A 17,700-nucleotide genomic window follows, 5' to 3' on the forward strand; every position below is an offset into this window, starting at 1 on the left:
TCCTCCTTGATCTGTCCGCCGCCTTTGACACGGTGGACCATGCCATCCTACTGTCCCGTGTCAGGGCGGCTGGTATCGGGGGATCAGCTCTGGTTTGGCTCTCCTCCTTTCTGAGGGACCGCACCCAGGCAGTGCGGCTAGGCGGCTTCACTACCACCCCCCTCCCTGTCACTTGTGGTGTTACCCAGGGATCCTCTCTCTCTCCCCTACTTTTCAATCTTTATATCTTCCCTCTTATCTTCGCGCTCCAGCAGCTGGAGGTCACCGTGTACAACTACGCGGATGATCTCCAGCTCATCTTCGACCTGTCCTCCTCTCCTCTTTCTGTCTCTAATTTCCAGTCTACAATGACATTCATCAGGGACTGGATGAACCACAACCACCTTAAGCTGAACCCGGATAAAACCGAATTGGTTCTCACCGGTGGTTCATCCAGCCCCTGGAACTCCCTTTTCTGGCCCCCCTCTCTTGGCCCCGCACCTTCCCCCTCAACCACGGTTAAAACACTGGGTGTCAAAATGAATAATCAGCTCACCCTCCATTCACAAATCAGCTCCGTGGTCTCCTCTTGTTTCCTCACTCTCCGTACCATCCGTTCTGTTTCCCGCTTCTTCTCCCCTCAGGCACTCAAGATTATCATGGCCGCCCTGGTGATATCAAGGCTGGATTATGCCAACGCCCTTTATCATGGCATTCCAGCATACAGCCTGCGAAGACTCCAGTCGGTCCAGAACCAGGCGGCCCGGCTGGTCTATGGCCTCCCACGCTATCACCACTCCACCCCCCTTCTAAGGGAGCTTCACTGGCTCCCCGTAAAAGAACGCTCCCTCTTTAAGACCGGCTGTATGGTCTTCCAGGCCCGGCAGGGCACTGCCCCCCCTTATGTTCCCACAAGAGAGCTCCGGTCTTCCTCTAAGTCTCTTCTTCAGATCCCACGCTTTACACGTAAAAAGTGGGGTGGGGCCAACTTTTCCACCTTGGCCCCAACATTTTGGAACTCCCTCCCTGATCATCTCCGTTCTGCTACCCGGTACCTCTCCTTTCGCAAAGATTTAAAAACTTTCCTCTTCAATCAGGCCTTCCCCGCTTAGCTCTTCATTCCTTTCCTTCTTGTTTTCTTCCCCTCAGTTGCCGATCCGCCCACTAGCGCCAAGAAACCGCATGGTGTATGCTGCGCTTTAGAAATATTTTAAATTAGAAATTAGAAATTATATCCTTCCTTCCTTCCTTCCCTCTTTTTTGGTTTGCTTATAACTTTGGCGCTGTTTGACAAATCTTCATGAAATATTTGCCAAAATAGTGGCCCGCTTTGCCAAAAATGTGTGTCCTCATGCAATTTCCCATAGGGATTTGGAGAACAATACAGCTCCAACTGGTGACCGGAGTTACACCAAATATTGCAATGAGGTAGTTCTTGGTCGAGAAAGAGCCATTTTTGTGCACACACACAGGAGGTGTGTACCTATGTTTAGCTGTACATACACCAATGCACTAAATAGATACAGCAGTGGTCTGTTGATATAAATTGGCATATTGGGAATATAAACCAATATGTTGTGTATATAAAGAAAAAAAACACCTTAAACCGTTTGCATTCTCACATAAATCAATGTGATTTATTAATATATTCCAATAAATTACGTTTGCATTAACCAACATATTGATTCCTCAAACCAATCTGACTGTACACCAACCAGTATAGGGCATGCAAGCTAGTTAAACTTGTATGAACCAGTTCTGTACGTACGATGACACATCCAGTATGTTTCATGTTTTTTTTTATTAAACTTTATTTTTGCAGTTTCATATACATTCACTACAATAAAGCAGTGGATATTAGGATGCAAAGTAAGAAGGCGTATACACCCAGTGCACAGCATTAGCACGACAGGGTACAAATCCTAGGACCACAACTCACACCCCGCCAATCGTATCAGCACTATCATGACACCATTTCAGAATCCGGATCAAGCAATGTGGCAACAGAGGTCTCTGCATTCGGCCAGATCATCTGCCTCCTTGTCATCTCGTCTACAAGCAAACATGTGCGCATCTCTGCCCCCTAAAGTCCACTCCATGACATCTTTATGCCAGTTCACAATGTCGGGTGCTTTTTGCCCCATCCACGTAATGGCCACCCTCCATCTAGCCAAGACCAACCCTAGTTGTAAGAATTTGTATGGCACCTTTCTACTTTTTGGTTGTTTTACATTGCCCTGCTGACAACACTTTGGAGTAAGGATATTGGCAGGTGCTTGACCCTGTGCATGGCTTCCAAGATCTGTGTCCAGAAATCCTGCAACTAACAGCACCGGGAAGCTAAATGTAAAAAATCTGCATTGCTTGCATGACAGCAGGGACAAGCATTAGATCTTGTCTGATAGATGCAATTTAGGTCCCTAAGTGTTAGATATGTACTGTGGAGATAATTGGAATGAATCAATTGAAGGCGAGTGTTACATGAAACAGCGTGTGTGAGCTAGTTCACCTGCGTCCAGTCCTCATGCCCTACAGGGGTATTCATGTACATATTTCACGCAATACCATTCTGCAGGAGTGACCCCAAGCATCGCCTGCATGGCCTTATACAGTTGTGCTATCAAATGGCAAGCGGAGCCGCAAGTCAAAATGATACCTAAGGTTTGTGTGGGTGCCGGTGCATCAGGATAGGATGGACAAGCTGCTCTGGCGACCGCAGCAAGGCCCTTGTGGTGCAAAAAGTGTCTTGGCCCGAGGACGAATTCCGATAAGCCTCCTCAAAGGAAATAATGGACTCATCAGGGTATAGATCCCCCAGATAAATGCAGCCTCCGCCATGCCATGGTGTCCATCAATTGCCTGACCGGTTTCATCGTCCAGATTCTCAGTTCTCTGTGGAATGGGGCGCCCTTCAAGACCACCTGAACACATTTGTGCCAAAGGACTTCCGTCTGTCTAACTATATACTGAAGGTCAGCGGGGAGGCCAGACCCCTCCATGAGGAGTTATGGCAGCCAATCCACTTTACCGGTGCCAGCTAATAGACTCTTTTCCCAGTTGGTGTCCTGATCTAACCAGCGGGCCGAATGCTGAAGATGTGAGGCATAGTAATGTAGATCAAGGCGTGGGACTACCAATCCCCATCCTCATACTGATTAGTCCTAGGAACCAGAGCCACCCTGTAACGCCGACTCACCCAAAGCAGCGATATAAGAATGGACTTCAGTTGCTTAAAGACCCTGGAAGGGAGAGGGCAGAAGGAGTGTTGTAAGACAGACAGCCAGTGAGGCAACAGAACCACTTTGGCTATGGCCATTCTTCCCATTAATGGGAGTGGCAGTGTGTTTCAAAGGGCTACTGATGTCCATAAGGCACCAAGGACACTGTCCTCATTCAGCTGTAGTTGTAATCAGTGTGTGTGTGTGTGTGTGCGTCTGTCTGTTTGTTTGTCCGATTCCCAAACGGAGTTCAGTCAACTCCCATCTCTGGCCCAGAGCGGGTAGCTGGTGAACCGGGATGCTGACCAGCAGGGCCGTAGTGGGCACCGGGCATTTCCCTGGTGGGCCGCCAGGGTGGGGGCTGGTTTTGGAACGGGGGCCGATTTGCAGCATAGTTGCAATGTCAGCCCCCAGTAACTAAAGATTTCCAGTTTCTGGTCCAGCAAAGACATGGCTTGGCAGTTCGGGCTGGACTGTTCCCATGAGGCACAGGGTCAGACTGATTTGTATATGGCCATGTCTGAACTGGGGTGGTGGAGTGAGCTAAAGAATGATGATGGATTAAACCCAGATCAGTTGACTGGGGGTGAGTGTTTGATTTGCTCCAACGCTCCATCCATCAATCCCTTTGGAATCACATACCCAGGAAAAGCACTGGATTTAATGTTCACATGAAAATACCAGGCCATGATGTTATAATTCATTTATGTAGGAAAAAACATGATGGATCAAAATGCTTGAATGAGTCTGTAGTATACTGGTTTTTAGTGTATTTCGCCTTTCCTGCTTCTCTGCCTTGCTGCTCAGCCAGTGTGGATGTACTGTGGAATGTTGGTATGTGTGGTGAGGTAAAAGAATGCTGGTGTGCCTGTGTGTGGAGTGTCAGTTGAGAGGATTGGCTGAGCAGCAAGGAAGCTGCTCATGGTGGGGCTTGCCCTGTGGGCTTTCTACTCTGTACTACGTAATGCTTGATACTTCCCTACAACTAAGAGTTGTATCAATAAAGCATTCATCTTATACTACACCTCTGCTACATTGGACTTATTACATATGGCAACGATCTGGAAAGAATCTACGTGTACCTTCTCAAGAATTACAAATTTAAAAATAAGAAGAAACTACAAGGTAACTACAGGAACCTACTGAAACTTGGCACCCTGAGCCCCACCAGTGACCTCCCACCGGTCCCCCACAACGGTAATGTGCCAGTTTCTACCTGCTGTTTCTACTTGCTGACCTGCTACCTGCCTGCACACATCTGAAGTGTGCCAATTCCTGCCTGCACACAATTAAAGTGTGCCAGTTCCTGCTTGATCACAACGGAAAGGTGCCAGTACCAGTCACCCACAACTGAAATGTGCAGGTTTCTGCCCACTTGTCCTGCTGCTTCCCTGTATTGTGAATGGCCCGCCTTAATGCTTTGCTGCCTTCCTTTAGCAAACCAGTACCGGGACAAGAAATGTCAACTGGGTCAGTGACCTCTGAACTGCATCCAAGAGTTCAGAACCACTGAAGGGGAGCTGAAAGTGGAGAAAGAGATACAGAACCAGAGAATGGGGGCGAGAGCCAGTCTGTGTGTCGCATGCTTCTACAGGTCAGGGGGCTAGTTGTGAGGCTAAGAGCCGAGCTGAAGTGGATGGGGGTCTGATTTTATTCATTTTACCAGTGGAAGCAAGTAGTGGGTTACGCTGTCCTTTGAGGTCTGTTGGTATTTCAGTGAGTCGGACTTTCTTGAGCTAATATTGCTCCGTTCAATGTCTCCATGCACGTTTTCTTCCAAACTGTTTTCACCTAGACTTACAGCAGTAGATAGTAATGTGGGAATAACATCAGACATTTTATCTTGCTGCAGCTTTCAGTTACGATTTCAACAGTGCAACCCAGTTAAGAATGTGAAATATGTAAATGTTTCTGCGAAGTGTTTTCTCACTCATTTGAAAGTGAGAGTTTTTCACATTGCTTGTCACTTTTTTTTTTACTGTGTTTAGAGCACCATCTATTGGGCATGTTATTTAATAACAACGTTGTATATTGCTAACATGCATTTATTCTCATAGGGAATTGATTTGTTTACAAGTTTGCCTTTGGAATGTGTTTCATGTAATCCACATTGTCAAGCAGTTTCTTTCTTTCTTCTTGATGATGTCCATCTTGTTTATGCTAATGTCTATTTTAAAATGTAACTGGTTGCATTTGCACCTTCACATGAATATTTGTAGGTGGAATTTGTATTCACTGTTTCTTTCAAGTTATTGGTGCGAGATTCATTTTATTGACTCCACCTGTGCATATTTACTGTGTGTGGATTAGTTAAAGGTTTATGTTGTAATAGCCTTCTGGCTATGTGACTTTCCACTGGTACGTGGATTTGTCACCTATATTGTTTACAGTTTATATTGTAATAGCCTATTGTCTATGTGACCTTCCACCTGTATGTGGATTTGTCACCTATTTTGTTTTTACATGATTCCCTACAGTTCGTTGTTTGCAAGTTTTTAGTAAGGGGACTGTCATTGATTAAATTATACAGTATGATAGCCTACTGGCTATATAATATTCCACTTGTGCGTGGATATGTAACTTGGAGGTATACATTTTTATAGCCTACTGGCTATGTGATATTGAAATATCACCTGCAGTGTTTCTACTTGTTATTTTACTTTTCAGTCCTGGATTTACAAATCCACTGTGTGTATAATCTACTGTTATGAGTTTCTGACAGTGTGTGTTTTTCACTTTTTCACATGGTACCTGTGCGTGATTTCACACTAATTTAATGTCATGTTGGATTCATTTTTTAAATCTAACAGGGTGTAGTTTTTATCCCTCTTTTTCTTATCTAATTTTGTTCCTCCAGGGATTATGTGTTCGATCTTGGCCAAACTTTTCCTTGTGTATGTGAGTAAAGAGAGTCTTTCTTAGTGTCTCTCGTTTGGGAATGCTTTTTCTTTGTCCTTCTCATTTTTGTGCTAATTCTTTTCTTTAGTTGATGTTCACTGTTTATCATCTGCATGCTAGTCTTGCGAACTGGTGTGTTTTGCTGGTAACCCTGATGTCAAGTTCTTATTTTTGTTCTTGATTTTTGTCTTGTATGGTGGGAAATACTATTTTTCTCACGTTCTCTTCCTTGATCTATTCTGTTTCTTCTTCAGTTCCTCCGTAAAAAGGGGAAGAGGCGTGTTGTCATTTTTGTTAATTAATGCAATGTCTTTTCTCTTATGGATTATTGTATGTCTTTTCTCTAAATGCTTTGCAGCATTTCTACACCTATGTTTATTTATGATATTACTATGCTTATGTCTTACATACTTCTTTTTGTTGCTGTTCATTAAAGGAGGAAGGTGTATAGTATGCTGGTCTTTAGTATATTGCACCTTTCCTGCTTCTCTGCCTTGCTGCTCAGCCAGTGTGGATGTACTGTGGTATGTTGGTATGTGTGGTGAGGTAATCTAATGCTGGTATGCCTGTGTGTGGTGTGTCACTTGAGAGGATGGGCTGAGCAACAAGGAAGCTGCTCATGGTGGGGCTCGCCCTGTGGGCTTTCTACTTTGTGCTACTTAATGCTTGATACTTACCTACAACTAAGAATTGTATCAATAAAGCATTCATCTTATACTACACCTCGGCTACATTGGACTTATTACAGAGTCTTATTCATTTGTAAATATTTGATATGACATTCATTTTTTTGCTGTTCTGTGCCATGACAGGCAAGGTAAGCCATATATACACCAGCCCAGGTCATGCCCCAAATAGGACCAGTTTACTGACCGTTAATGTCATTAGGTGCCCACCATCAGTCAGGAGATTTCAAAATTCAGTCCTTTCTGATGGATTTTCATACAGTATACCCATCTCTGTTCTTTAGTCAGAAGCTTCTGTTGATCAGAAGTTCGTTCAGCAGAGTTCTCAGTGTTTTCCAAAATGACCCATAGTATGTTGTTTTCGCTACTCTTAGTTTTGAAGTAATGGACCTCGAATCGGGTGGTGTTGCAGTGACACCTGATGTTACTATGGTTTTTGTCAATAAGAATGTGGATCTTACTTGATGCATTGCCTATATATTGGAGGATGCACAGCTTGCAGACCAAATAAATCACGTTGGAGTGGAGCATGGCTCAATGGTTAGAGCGGCAGACCCTGATGCAGAGGTCTGGCCCGGGACCAGGGTTCATTTCCCGCCTCGGCGGCTCTTGGACTCAATCTCCCCGGACCTGATAATTCTCACCTTGGTGCCTAGTCTAATCATGGGTCCCACTCTGTGACTCTGGGCAATAGCTTTCGTAATCTCCACAATGGCCCCAGCAGCGTTTGGATGCCTGGCTTCACCTTGGGGGTGCCCAGGAGTGGACATCACACAGGAAAGCCAGGAAGGGTTCCACAGCGGTATGAATACAGCGCTACGAGACCTCAGGGTAGAAGTGCGATATATAAAATACAAACACACACACACACATATGTTACAATTGGTATGTTTTTGGATTTTCTCATAGTTCATTAGTGCATAGATCAATGGTTTTTGTGTCTGCCGTGTAGGGTTAAGCACTACACCAACCACAGGGAATACTGCCTGTAACAGGTGGACGACCCCAAATGTTGTGGTGGCAGTGGTTGGGTTGGTGTCTCTGGGTTTGTATGAGCACTTGCACTGATTTGGCACTCCCTAGTATTTAACAGAAGAAATTAAGCTTCCACCTCTAAGCGCATTTCTGTGACCGGACATTTTAAGCCACTTAATATGCCCTAGTGGACATTGGCAATCTCCCTGGACCTATAGGAACTACTTTCACTCCCTCTTTTGGAGCATAGCTTACATCATATGACGTTCAGATCACTGTATGTGGCTGCACAGTGGCCAGCAGGTTCACATCTGTCCAGTGAGCAGTGTCTCATTCCAGGCCAAGGAGCACCTCCATGACTATTCTCCTTCACTAATAGAGGGGCAGAGCTTTGCGTTCTGGAAGCTCAGGTACCTGGATATGATTGTGATTGCGGATGGAATCAATTCCCTCCTGTAAAAGAATATGCTTATCAGAGCTGAATCCCTTCACAGAGAAGGATCGGGGGCCATGTTCTGAACACTTTTGTTGCCCATGAGCTTCTTTTGGTGAAGCTACGCTGCCTTTAGTGCATATGTCACTCAAAAACTATTGGATAGTATATCAGCTGTAGACAGTACGGCTCAAAAACATGGAAAGGCCCCCACTGCTCCGTGATTCAGAGAGCGTGCCGCATGTGGTGCAGTTTTAGCAAATATAGGAGCATAATAGACTTGTTGTGAGCCTGCATGAAGCTCCAAGGTCACTAAGGTCAACGTTCATTCTGACTGCCTCCTTGCCTAAAGAAGCATGGAACTAATGGTGCTAAAACAAGGCTGCATCGCCTGTTGAAAACCCTTTGACCAGATTCACTGTTCACACCCGGAGCTACGCTCTTCTCCTAAGAATGAATATGCATTACAGCAGTGGTTACTGCACAGAATACAAAGGCAAAGAGCCTTGTGCCTTTGTCACAAAAGGCTGGCAGGAAGTTAGTCCCTGTGCTTCTTTAAGAAATCAAAAACCTACCTACAAGCTTGGTAAAAATCAATTATTGGAAATCTTTGTTGGCTTTCAAATAAATACAAACCTCAAGAGACAAGGCCCAACTATGTAAAATAAACTGAATTCATATTGTGAACTACACGTGCAAATGGCCAAAGGCACCTGCAAGCAAAGCTCCTATGGTCCTTAGCAGCTTCTCCATATAGCAGCACAGTTTGCTCTCACCAGTCTTAATCACTAACATCATGCATATTAATTTTTATCAAGCTTCTCCCCTAGACCAGTTAGAACAGGACAGGCCCAGATAAGACAATATAAACAAAGCTATTAGCCCAGTTCTTTCTTGGTATCTCCTGATTAAGAACAGAAGAGTGACAGTGGCTTGAAATAACTGTCCACACTAGTATTCGGTCACCCACTTAGCTAGGCATTTCCCTAGGTAGCACCCCAACGTCCAGTCTGCCTTTTGATCACAGACCTGGATCAGCCAATAGAATGTTCAGTGGATACTTCACCCAAAAAAGAGAACTTGAGCCTGAACTGCTAGCACTGATGGAGCCATCAAATATGCAGTGGCACTGGGGTCCCAGGCTATTAGGGGCTTAATGCATGCATGCCTGCTGTGGCTGTCTATTACTACCGAAAGATAGGCAAGTGGTTTTACTTTTCTTGCTACTCACCGACTGATTGGCTATGTCTCTGTTGAATGGAAAGACAAGCTGCCTCACGTGTTTTGCCATAGTTTGGCCACGTCAGACACAGCTTGAGACACTGGTACAATGAGCCTTGGGCCAGTGTTTGGACATATCTGTGCCATTTAGAGGAAAAAGTAGGACTAGAGCTAAGTATTCATTAAGATACATATCTAGTACATGGATCCTATTGTGGTTGTTAAACATATTATCTTGTTTCAGAAAAGAACATCTCCTAAAAAGAAAAAATAGACATCTACTCTTAAGACTTTGTGAAAAAGGTATCATTTAGAGCCTGCTAACGTGTTGAGGGCAGTCCCGTAGCTGTGCCATTAGTGGTACTTTTGATGCAAAATGAATATGGGGGATTTGCGGATATTCTTAAAGCCCACCAGTAGGGCCAAAAGCACATAATAGAGTAATGAAATGAGCAACACTACTAACCCGTTGCAAGAAATATTGGAGGTAGTCGCAAGCAGATTAACCTGGCAATTCAAGCAATGTCCACATGTGCTGCACAACAAATGGGCGAGGACCTTCTGGCATCTTCACCACATTCACCAGGCGGACCTCACTGAACAACCCTGACCAGTTTACATTACCATTCATATGGAGGCTTATTTTCTTTCGTCTTTTCCTACTTCCACATCCATGGACATAAGAGGTGACAAGGCTAACACACCAGAAATAATCCTGGACATGTATTGTGTGAAAAATTGTCTTCGTAATTCCCATAACCCACACCATAGACCTTGTAAGCGTCCATCAGAGCCTAGTCCCTGGTCGTTGAAAGCATCTACCAGACTTTAGGAATCACCGGAAGAGCCTGGGATGAAAATCTGAGATGACACACTGGAGGGTCCAAGGCAGGTCGGTTAATATATTGTTCCTTACCGGTAATCATCATTACCCCGATTAGGGTCCTCCCCGTCCCAGTCCTTTCTACGCGAGGCAGTCCTGCCTCCACCCAGCCAATCACAACGCCAGTATTCAAAAACTTACATAAGCCCCTCCCACCTACCACCATGCCTGTTATCAACAAGACTCCAACACAAACACAGCGGGAGGGAGGGAGGGTCGAGGACTGGGACAGGAAGGACCCTAATCAGGGTAATGAAGATTACTGGTAAGTAACAAGGCATTACCCCCCATGTGTCCTCCCCGTCACAGTCCTTACTACGTGATGAACTCACAAGCAGAGAACCAATAAAAAACTGAGGACACCAGGGATCCATGCAGAGTACAAAACTTTAATCAATAAAATATCAAGGAACAACAGCATTCAAGACACCAACAGAAAAACTGTCAGCAGAGGCATGTAAAACATCAAGCCGATAATGTCACACAAATGTGTGATGAGACTGCCAGGTGGCCGCCCTGCAAAGCTCCTGGATAGAGACCCCCGCCGCCTCAGCCCAGGAAGCAGACACAGAACGCGTTGAACGACCCTGCACATGAGACGGAGGAGGCAAATCCAAAGACTTATAAGATTGCCAGACCGCCAAAAGTACTCACCGACTGATTGTGGAAGTGGAAATCTTCTTCCCCTTAGCCACACCCCCACAGCACACAAACCGGGCAGGAGAAATCCAGAACCCCAGGGAACGTTGGTGGTAAATCTGGAGAGCCCTGCGAACATCAAAGGAAGGGGGAACAAGGGAATCCCCCCTCAGCAGGCAAATCGGAAAGAATCCCCTCCTGCTGCAAATGAAAACTTGAAGAAACCATAGGTAGGAAAGCCGGATCAAACCGCAAAATGACCCGATCCGGGAGGAACTACAAATGAAACGAAAGGAGCAAGGTGCCAAACTCACCCAACCGGCGAGCGGAGGTAATGGCCAACAGGAAAGCCACCTTATCGGACAGCCACAACAAATCCGCCTCCATCAAAGGCTCAAAAGGGGACAACTACAGACCCCCGCAAAACAGTAGGCAAATCCCAAGAAGCAACGAGAACAGGAGCAACCGGCCAACGAAGCCAAAAGCTCAGAAGAAGCCAACAAACCAAAGGGGTAACATTCTACAAGGAGGCCCCAGGACCCCGACAAGCAGAAACCGCCGCCCACTGAGCAAACAACGTGGAAGGGGAAAGGGCTTTCAAAAAACCATCTCAGAGATAATCCAACACAGAAGTAGTAACACCCAGTACAGGATACACCCCTTGAGAAGAAGACCAAGAAACAAAAAAACCCCAATGACAACCATAGCACTTAAGGGTCGAAGGGCGGCGAGACAACTGGATGTCACGAGCCACCACAGATGAACATCCCAAAGACTCCAACGTCAACCGCTCAAGAGCCAAGCCATCCGCTGCAAACGACGAAGACAAGGCAGAGACAGGAGCGGAAACTGAAGAGGAGATGGACACAAAGGAAGCCGGACAAACTGACCCTCCGCCAGCTGCAACAGGAGAGGAAACCAAATGCGGCAAGGCCAGAAAGGAGCAATCAACAGGACCGAAACTTTCTCCCCCCGAATCTTCTGCAGCACCGTCGGGAGGAGGGGAATCGGAGGGAATGCAAACAGAAGACCCGAAGGCCAGGGAATCGAAAGATCATCCACCTCCCAAGCCTGAGGACAGAGCACTTCCGAACAAAACGGGGGCAGGAGAGAGTTGTGAGGAGATGCAAAAAGATCAATCCATGGAGTCCCGAACCGAAGGCAAAGGGACTGGAACAGAGGAAGAGAGAGACGGTACAGAATAGAAGATGGAAGGTTGCCATTCAAAGTGTCCGCATGAAAATTCAACTGTCCCGGAATGTGCACTGCCCTCAAGGCCAACAGATGAGTTTCCGCCCAAATCATGGAGGCCAACATGTTCAGAGACGCGCACCTAGTCCCCCCCTGATGGTTCAGGTAACAACGAGCCACCTGGTTGTCAGGACGAACCCACAGATTTGTCCAGAGGAGATGAACCTGAAAGAACTGCACCGCCTCCCAGATGGACGCCAACTCCCGCCCGTTCCAGGAAGGGACACCGTCCCCCCGAGACCACTGATCCTTGGCGTCCAAGGACCCCAAAGTGGCCCCCAAACCCCAAAAACTGGCATCTGTCATCAACAAAAGGGGAGGAGGAAGACAAAACTGCACCCCCTTCTCCAGATTTGGAGGGCAAAGCCACCAGTCCAAGTCCTGAATCAGAGCAGGAGAAAGAGGAACCAGAGCCTCGTAATCCGCCCGGGAGGGGTCCCACCGAGCCAACAGATGAGTCACTAAGGGCTTGAGATGTAGGCGATCCCAAGGAACCACAGCAGTGGTTGCAGCCATCAATCCCTGGACCCGCAACCAAACAAGAGCCGGGCCGAAGGACGACTCGCCAGATCCCGCAACAGAGTCTGTAGGGAAAGGATCTGAACAGGAGGGAGAAACACCACCTACAGAGAGGTGTCGAACAGACCCCCCCCATGAACTGAAGTCTCTGAACAGGATCCAGATGAGACTTGGCCAAATTTACCTTGAACTCCAGCTCCCGGAACAGGTACTACATAGCCTCCACCACCAGAAGAGCCTGAGGAAAAGAGGAAGCAGAGACCAAACCATCATCAATATAGGGAAACACAGAGAAACCCTGGTGTTGTAAAACCCCCACAGCAGGAGCCAATACCTTGGTAAAAGTCCTAGTAGCAGTGGAGAGGCCGAACGGTAGAACATGAAACTGAAAATGCATCCCCTGTACCGCAAACCTCAGGAACCACCTACTGGCAAGATGGACCGGAACGTGAAAATAGGCATCCTCTAAGTCCAGGGAAGCCAAAATCCGCCCTCCTGGATGATAGGAATGACGGACTGGAACGTGACCATCCGAAAATAATCCAACAGCACCAATTTGTTAAGGGAACGGAGATTCAATATAGGGCAGAAGCAACCATTGGGCTTTGGAACCAGAAACAGACTGGAATAGAACCCCAGGCCCACTTCCTCCACTGGAACCAGCACCACTGCCCCTTTCTTTAACAGTATGGCGAGACCGGACAACATGGCAGATCGTCGCACGAGGTCTCTTGTCAACGGGGTAACCAGAAAACAATTCAGAGGGGGAGCGCCACAGAAGGGAATCTGGTATTCCCATCTGATGACAGACAAGACCCATTGGTCGGAAATCAGAGCTGACCAACGGTCTAGAAACAAACAGAAACTAGCCCCCACAGCGGGCATAGTCACTTCTGTCCAGCACCAGAGGGAGGCTATTCCTGCTGCTGCTTAGGCCGGGTTGTATAATGGAACGCGGCCGCCCGACCACGAAAGGGTTGAGAGGGAAAAAAACCCTGAAACCCCTGCTTCAGGAAGAAAGACCTTTTCTTAGGAGCAGGCTGAAAAGGCTTTCACAACTTGTTTTCCTCCGCAGAGCGCTGCACCATCGTTTTCAAAGCATCCCCAAAGAGACACGGACCCTCAAAAGGCAGTTTATGGACCAAGGCCCCGCTTAGCTGCAGGCTCCAGCAGCGTAGACTGGACCGCATAATTAATCAATTCCTGTAAATCCGCCCTAGAAATCTGCAAGACGTCGTCGTCCTGCAGATCCTGAACATCATGCTGCTTTGTAATCGCTTTAGTAGGCACAGGTGAAGAAGCCCCTTCACTCATGGCGAGAAATCCAGTGTCAAACAAACGGGAACTCGCCACACAATCAAAGGAAGTGCCCAGCAACCTCCGATAAATACTGCCGCAAACACCCAATCACGCAAAGGTGAGACTGGTGAAGGAAATAAAAAAACGGCAGCCCTGTAGCCTCCACCCACAGCCACAGATCAAAAGATAATGGCTGCAGGGGCCGGACGCTGCACGAGAGCCCCAGGGCCGGAACGACCCAGGGTCAGTAAACCACAAAACTCCCCAGCCCAGCACATGAACGGGGAGCGTCCCTGACCCCAGCACTGGAGCGCGGTCGACCGGAATACTGGAGTGGCCGCGCCGATAAATAACAAAGCAGAATACATAAAAACTGCAAATCTAACACTCACGACACCGACCTGAAGAAAAGCCAGACCATGAAACAGGAACCGGGAGCACCAGCGTCCGACCGCCGTCGGAGCAGAAAAAAAAAAGGCATGCAGTAGGTGGGAGGGGCCTCATTTAGTTTTTGAATACTGGCGATGTGATTGGCTGGTTGGAGGCAGGACTGCCTCACGTAGTAAGGACTGGGACGGGGAGGACCCATGAGGGGGTAATTATCCAGAGCACTGTGTGACATAGAGAAGGTTTTAAACACACTCCGTGAATTTGAAGGAAAAACTGGGAAAGATCTTTATGGTACTGTGTAACATAAAAAGGTTGATCTCATTGTTTTCATAAAAAAGGGCCAGTACTCCGTACTGGACAGTACCAGCACATTTAAAGCACTGTTTTTTACATAATAATGTGTGTAACAGGTGCTCCTTTTTCCTGTTTAGGAATGTCTAAAGGTTCCGCTGACGACCTATGCCGTATCTGTGAAGCTGGCGAATTTCAAACTGAGACTGGGAAAGCAAGTTGTAATGAGTGTCCGGAGAACCACTATTGTCCAGTAAGTTCTTGTCTGAAACTGAATGTCACAAAGTGGTAAATGTGGGAATTTTACGGATCACTGGACATCATAGGAAACGCAGTGAAGGCTATAGTAGTCTGTAGTCTGTAGACTATGGGAAACTACTTGGTATGGGGCAGTGCTTCGTTTGTAAAAGAAAGGATGCCGGTGCCCTAAGCACTGCTCAGAAGCAGAGGCAGGCGCTATTAAATGTCGGCGTGCCGAATACCAAAGATGGTGAACTTATAAACACATCATGGCTCTTAGCTCCACTACCAGGCGTTCCCTGCCTTTATCTAACTATTCTTGGTCTCTGCTGAATCCCTTTGTGACGGTTTTTAAGTTGTTCTCTTGCTCAGTCTTTCTGGTTATGTTTTATTGCTATCTCGCACTCGATACATATCTGTTGCGGATAAATACGCGCCGTGGCCCCCATTGGCAACCACCGGCTCAAATTAAGCACTGCTATGGGGGATAGTGCAGTAAATGTTTGTGGGGAGTAGGGGATGGATTCATAATACATTTCGGAGCATGGTAAGTAGTACTGCAGGAGCACTCTTTTACGCACTCGCATGCCTCTGTGGATTGGCCCTGAAATATCCGACTCCATCTATGTAAAAGTGCACAGTCCTTTCTATCTGTACTAATTGCATATGAATATTCTCTGCATAGAGCCATTTAGAAGTTTTGGTACCAACTTACAAGGGCAGGTAAGAGTACATAGAAGAGTGTCACAGGAGTTCTACTGTACATATATAAAAATACATACTGTCCAGAGTACATGCTACTAGACTCAAACTAGATGTACCGGCTGCAGTTTGTTCTACATCTACATGTTTATTACTTTACATGGCATTCCCTGCTCACTATGTAAAATAGTTTTTGTCAGTTTTCTGAAACTGGGATATTCAAAGGAAATATGTGACTGAGTCTTTCTGATGCTCTGCATAGTTATTTTCTCTCCATGCAAAACTGGGTTAAAGTCCCGTTAATCCTCAAATGTGGATTCTAATTTACATCCTTTTACAGCTTTTCCCCCTGGTTCATAGTTGAAATTCATAGTTTACAGGGAACTTTATAGCTTGGGGAATTGATGTTAAATTGATTCGAATAAATATTTATCCTAGATCTGGTATGTCAGTAATTATTTAAGTTATTCAAACGCCACACACTATTCCTCACACTATTCAAACGCCACACACTATTCAAACGCCACACACTATTCCTCCTTCCGCAAAGATCTAAAAACGTTTTTGTTCAAACAGGCCTTCTCCTTGTAACTTGTCCCTCCTTTCCCTGCGCCAGGCTCCCTCCGTCCTCAGTTGCTGGACCTACCACTATAGCGCCAAGAAACCATAGGGTGAACGCTGCGCTTTACAAATGTTTTAAATTCAAATTCAAACGTATTTTTGTATGACTATGAAAATTATTCTATTGTAGTCACTGTGTGGGGGGTAGTAATTTTTTATTGCAAGTACTGAGAAAATGTCTATTCAATAATAGTCTTGACTACTATTGACTGTTAAAACTGTTTCTAAAGATCCTACTCTTTCTATCTCTTCAACATATGCAAAAATGTATCTTTAAAATGTTAACTAGTGTAGCGAAGTGACTAGAGTTCTGATCCAAAGTATAACATTTTATCTTCAGAGAGTGAAACAATGAGTTTAATTTTGTCAGTGGTCTGACGTCCCAGAAACCGTGGACTCCACAGTTGTGCTTCGGTGGGTGCTAATACACCACCTGCGGGGTCTCTGTAGACACAAGGGAGGGTAGCTGGTGGAGCAATTGTGCCTCCGTCCTGTCTTGTGCAACCCCTCTCTGCTGCAGGTCTGCTCAGATATGCACTGACCGGAAACATCAAGCTGCACTGCAAGGTGCCCTCAAAGCTGCTTTCAACATTGCACCAGCTCTCCCTCTCACCTAGGGAGGTGAGAGAGTGCCTATAGTTAAGGTGGAAAGGTGCAGATGGTGATTGAAAAGGGAGGCAGGAGGCCACATGTTCAGGGAGGAGTGAGTACTGTAGTGTTGGCTTTCTAGTGTTTACGCTACATCACCACGTAGCGTGAACGGCGGCCATTTGGGGTCGCGCGGGAAGAGCGCCAGATCGGGTGCCGGAGCGGGGCTGAGTGGCAGCAAGCTCGGCGCTCTCAGTGACGAGAATAAATATTTAAATAAACACCTAGTTACACAGCGTGGAGTGTCCTGTTTACATTAGGAGGAACCACACCTCCATAAGTACTCTTAAGGGTGGACAAGGAGAGTATGTGTTTTTTGATTGGATGGGGAGAGGATAGTTCTCCTAATGGGGGTGAGGCGGTGGCAGAATACGAAGGTATTTCTTTATAGAATGGGTGGGAGAAGGGAGAGATCCCCTACGGAAAGAGGGAGGGAGAATGCGATGGGATACCATGATATTTTTCTTTTGGATTGTATAGGATAAACATGCTCCTAGCAATGGCAGGGGAGGTAGTTAGGAGGGCATAAAAGGGATGCTGCTGAAGGTGAGATCATGCTGTGCTTGGCTGCCCCATGATTTCACTAGGCATGCACTCACGAGCAGAGGAAAGGAACAGGGATTTGGGGTGGGTCTTGCACAATTTAAAATTGTAGATGACTAGTTGTCCCTAATGGGGTGGGGGGCTTCTCCGCGGAGAGGGTTCCTATGGCATTATTGATCATTCAAACTTTGCTCACATTTGTCTTTTTGATGTCACGTGGAATGCCAAGGTCAAAATCAACCCCATTATTGACAGCTCCCCATC

General features: G+C 46.4%; 1 protein-coding gene across 1 annotated transcript in view; it reads left to right on the forward strand.

The window, feature by feature from the left end:
• LOC147725517 (uncharacterized) overlaps window positions 1-17,700 on the forward strand; it is a 575,714-nt gene that overhangs the window by 514,443 nt on the left and 43,571 nt on the right. Inside the window, exon 7 of the mRNA XM_086964208.1 lies at window positions 14,823-14,935. Coding sequence (XP_086820334.1) covers window positions 14,823-14,935 — 113 coding nt within the window. The remainder of the gene's footprint in view (window positions 1-14,822; window positions 14,936-17,700) is intronic.

Source organism: Lissotriton vulgaris, chromosome 3_2 (assembly GCF_964263255.1).
Source record: "Lissotriton vulgaris chromosome 3_2, aLisVul1.2, whole genome shotgun sequence".
NCBI classification, from domain to species: Eukaryota; Metazoa; Chordata; class Amphibia; order Caudata; family Salamandridae; genus Lissotriton; species Lissotriton vulgaris.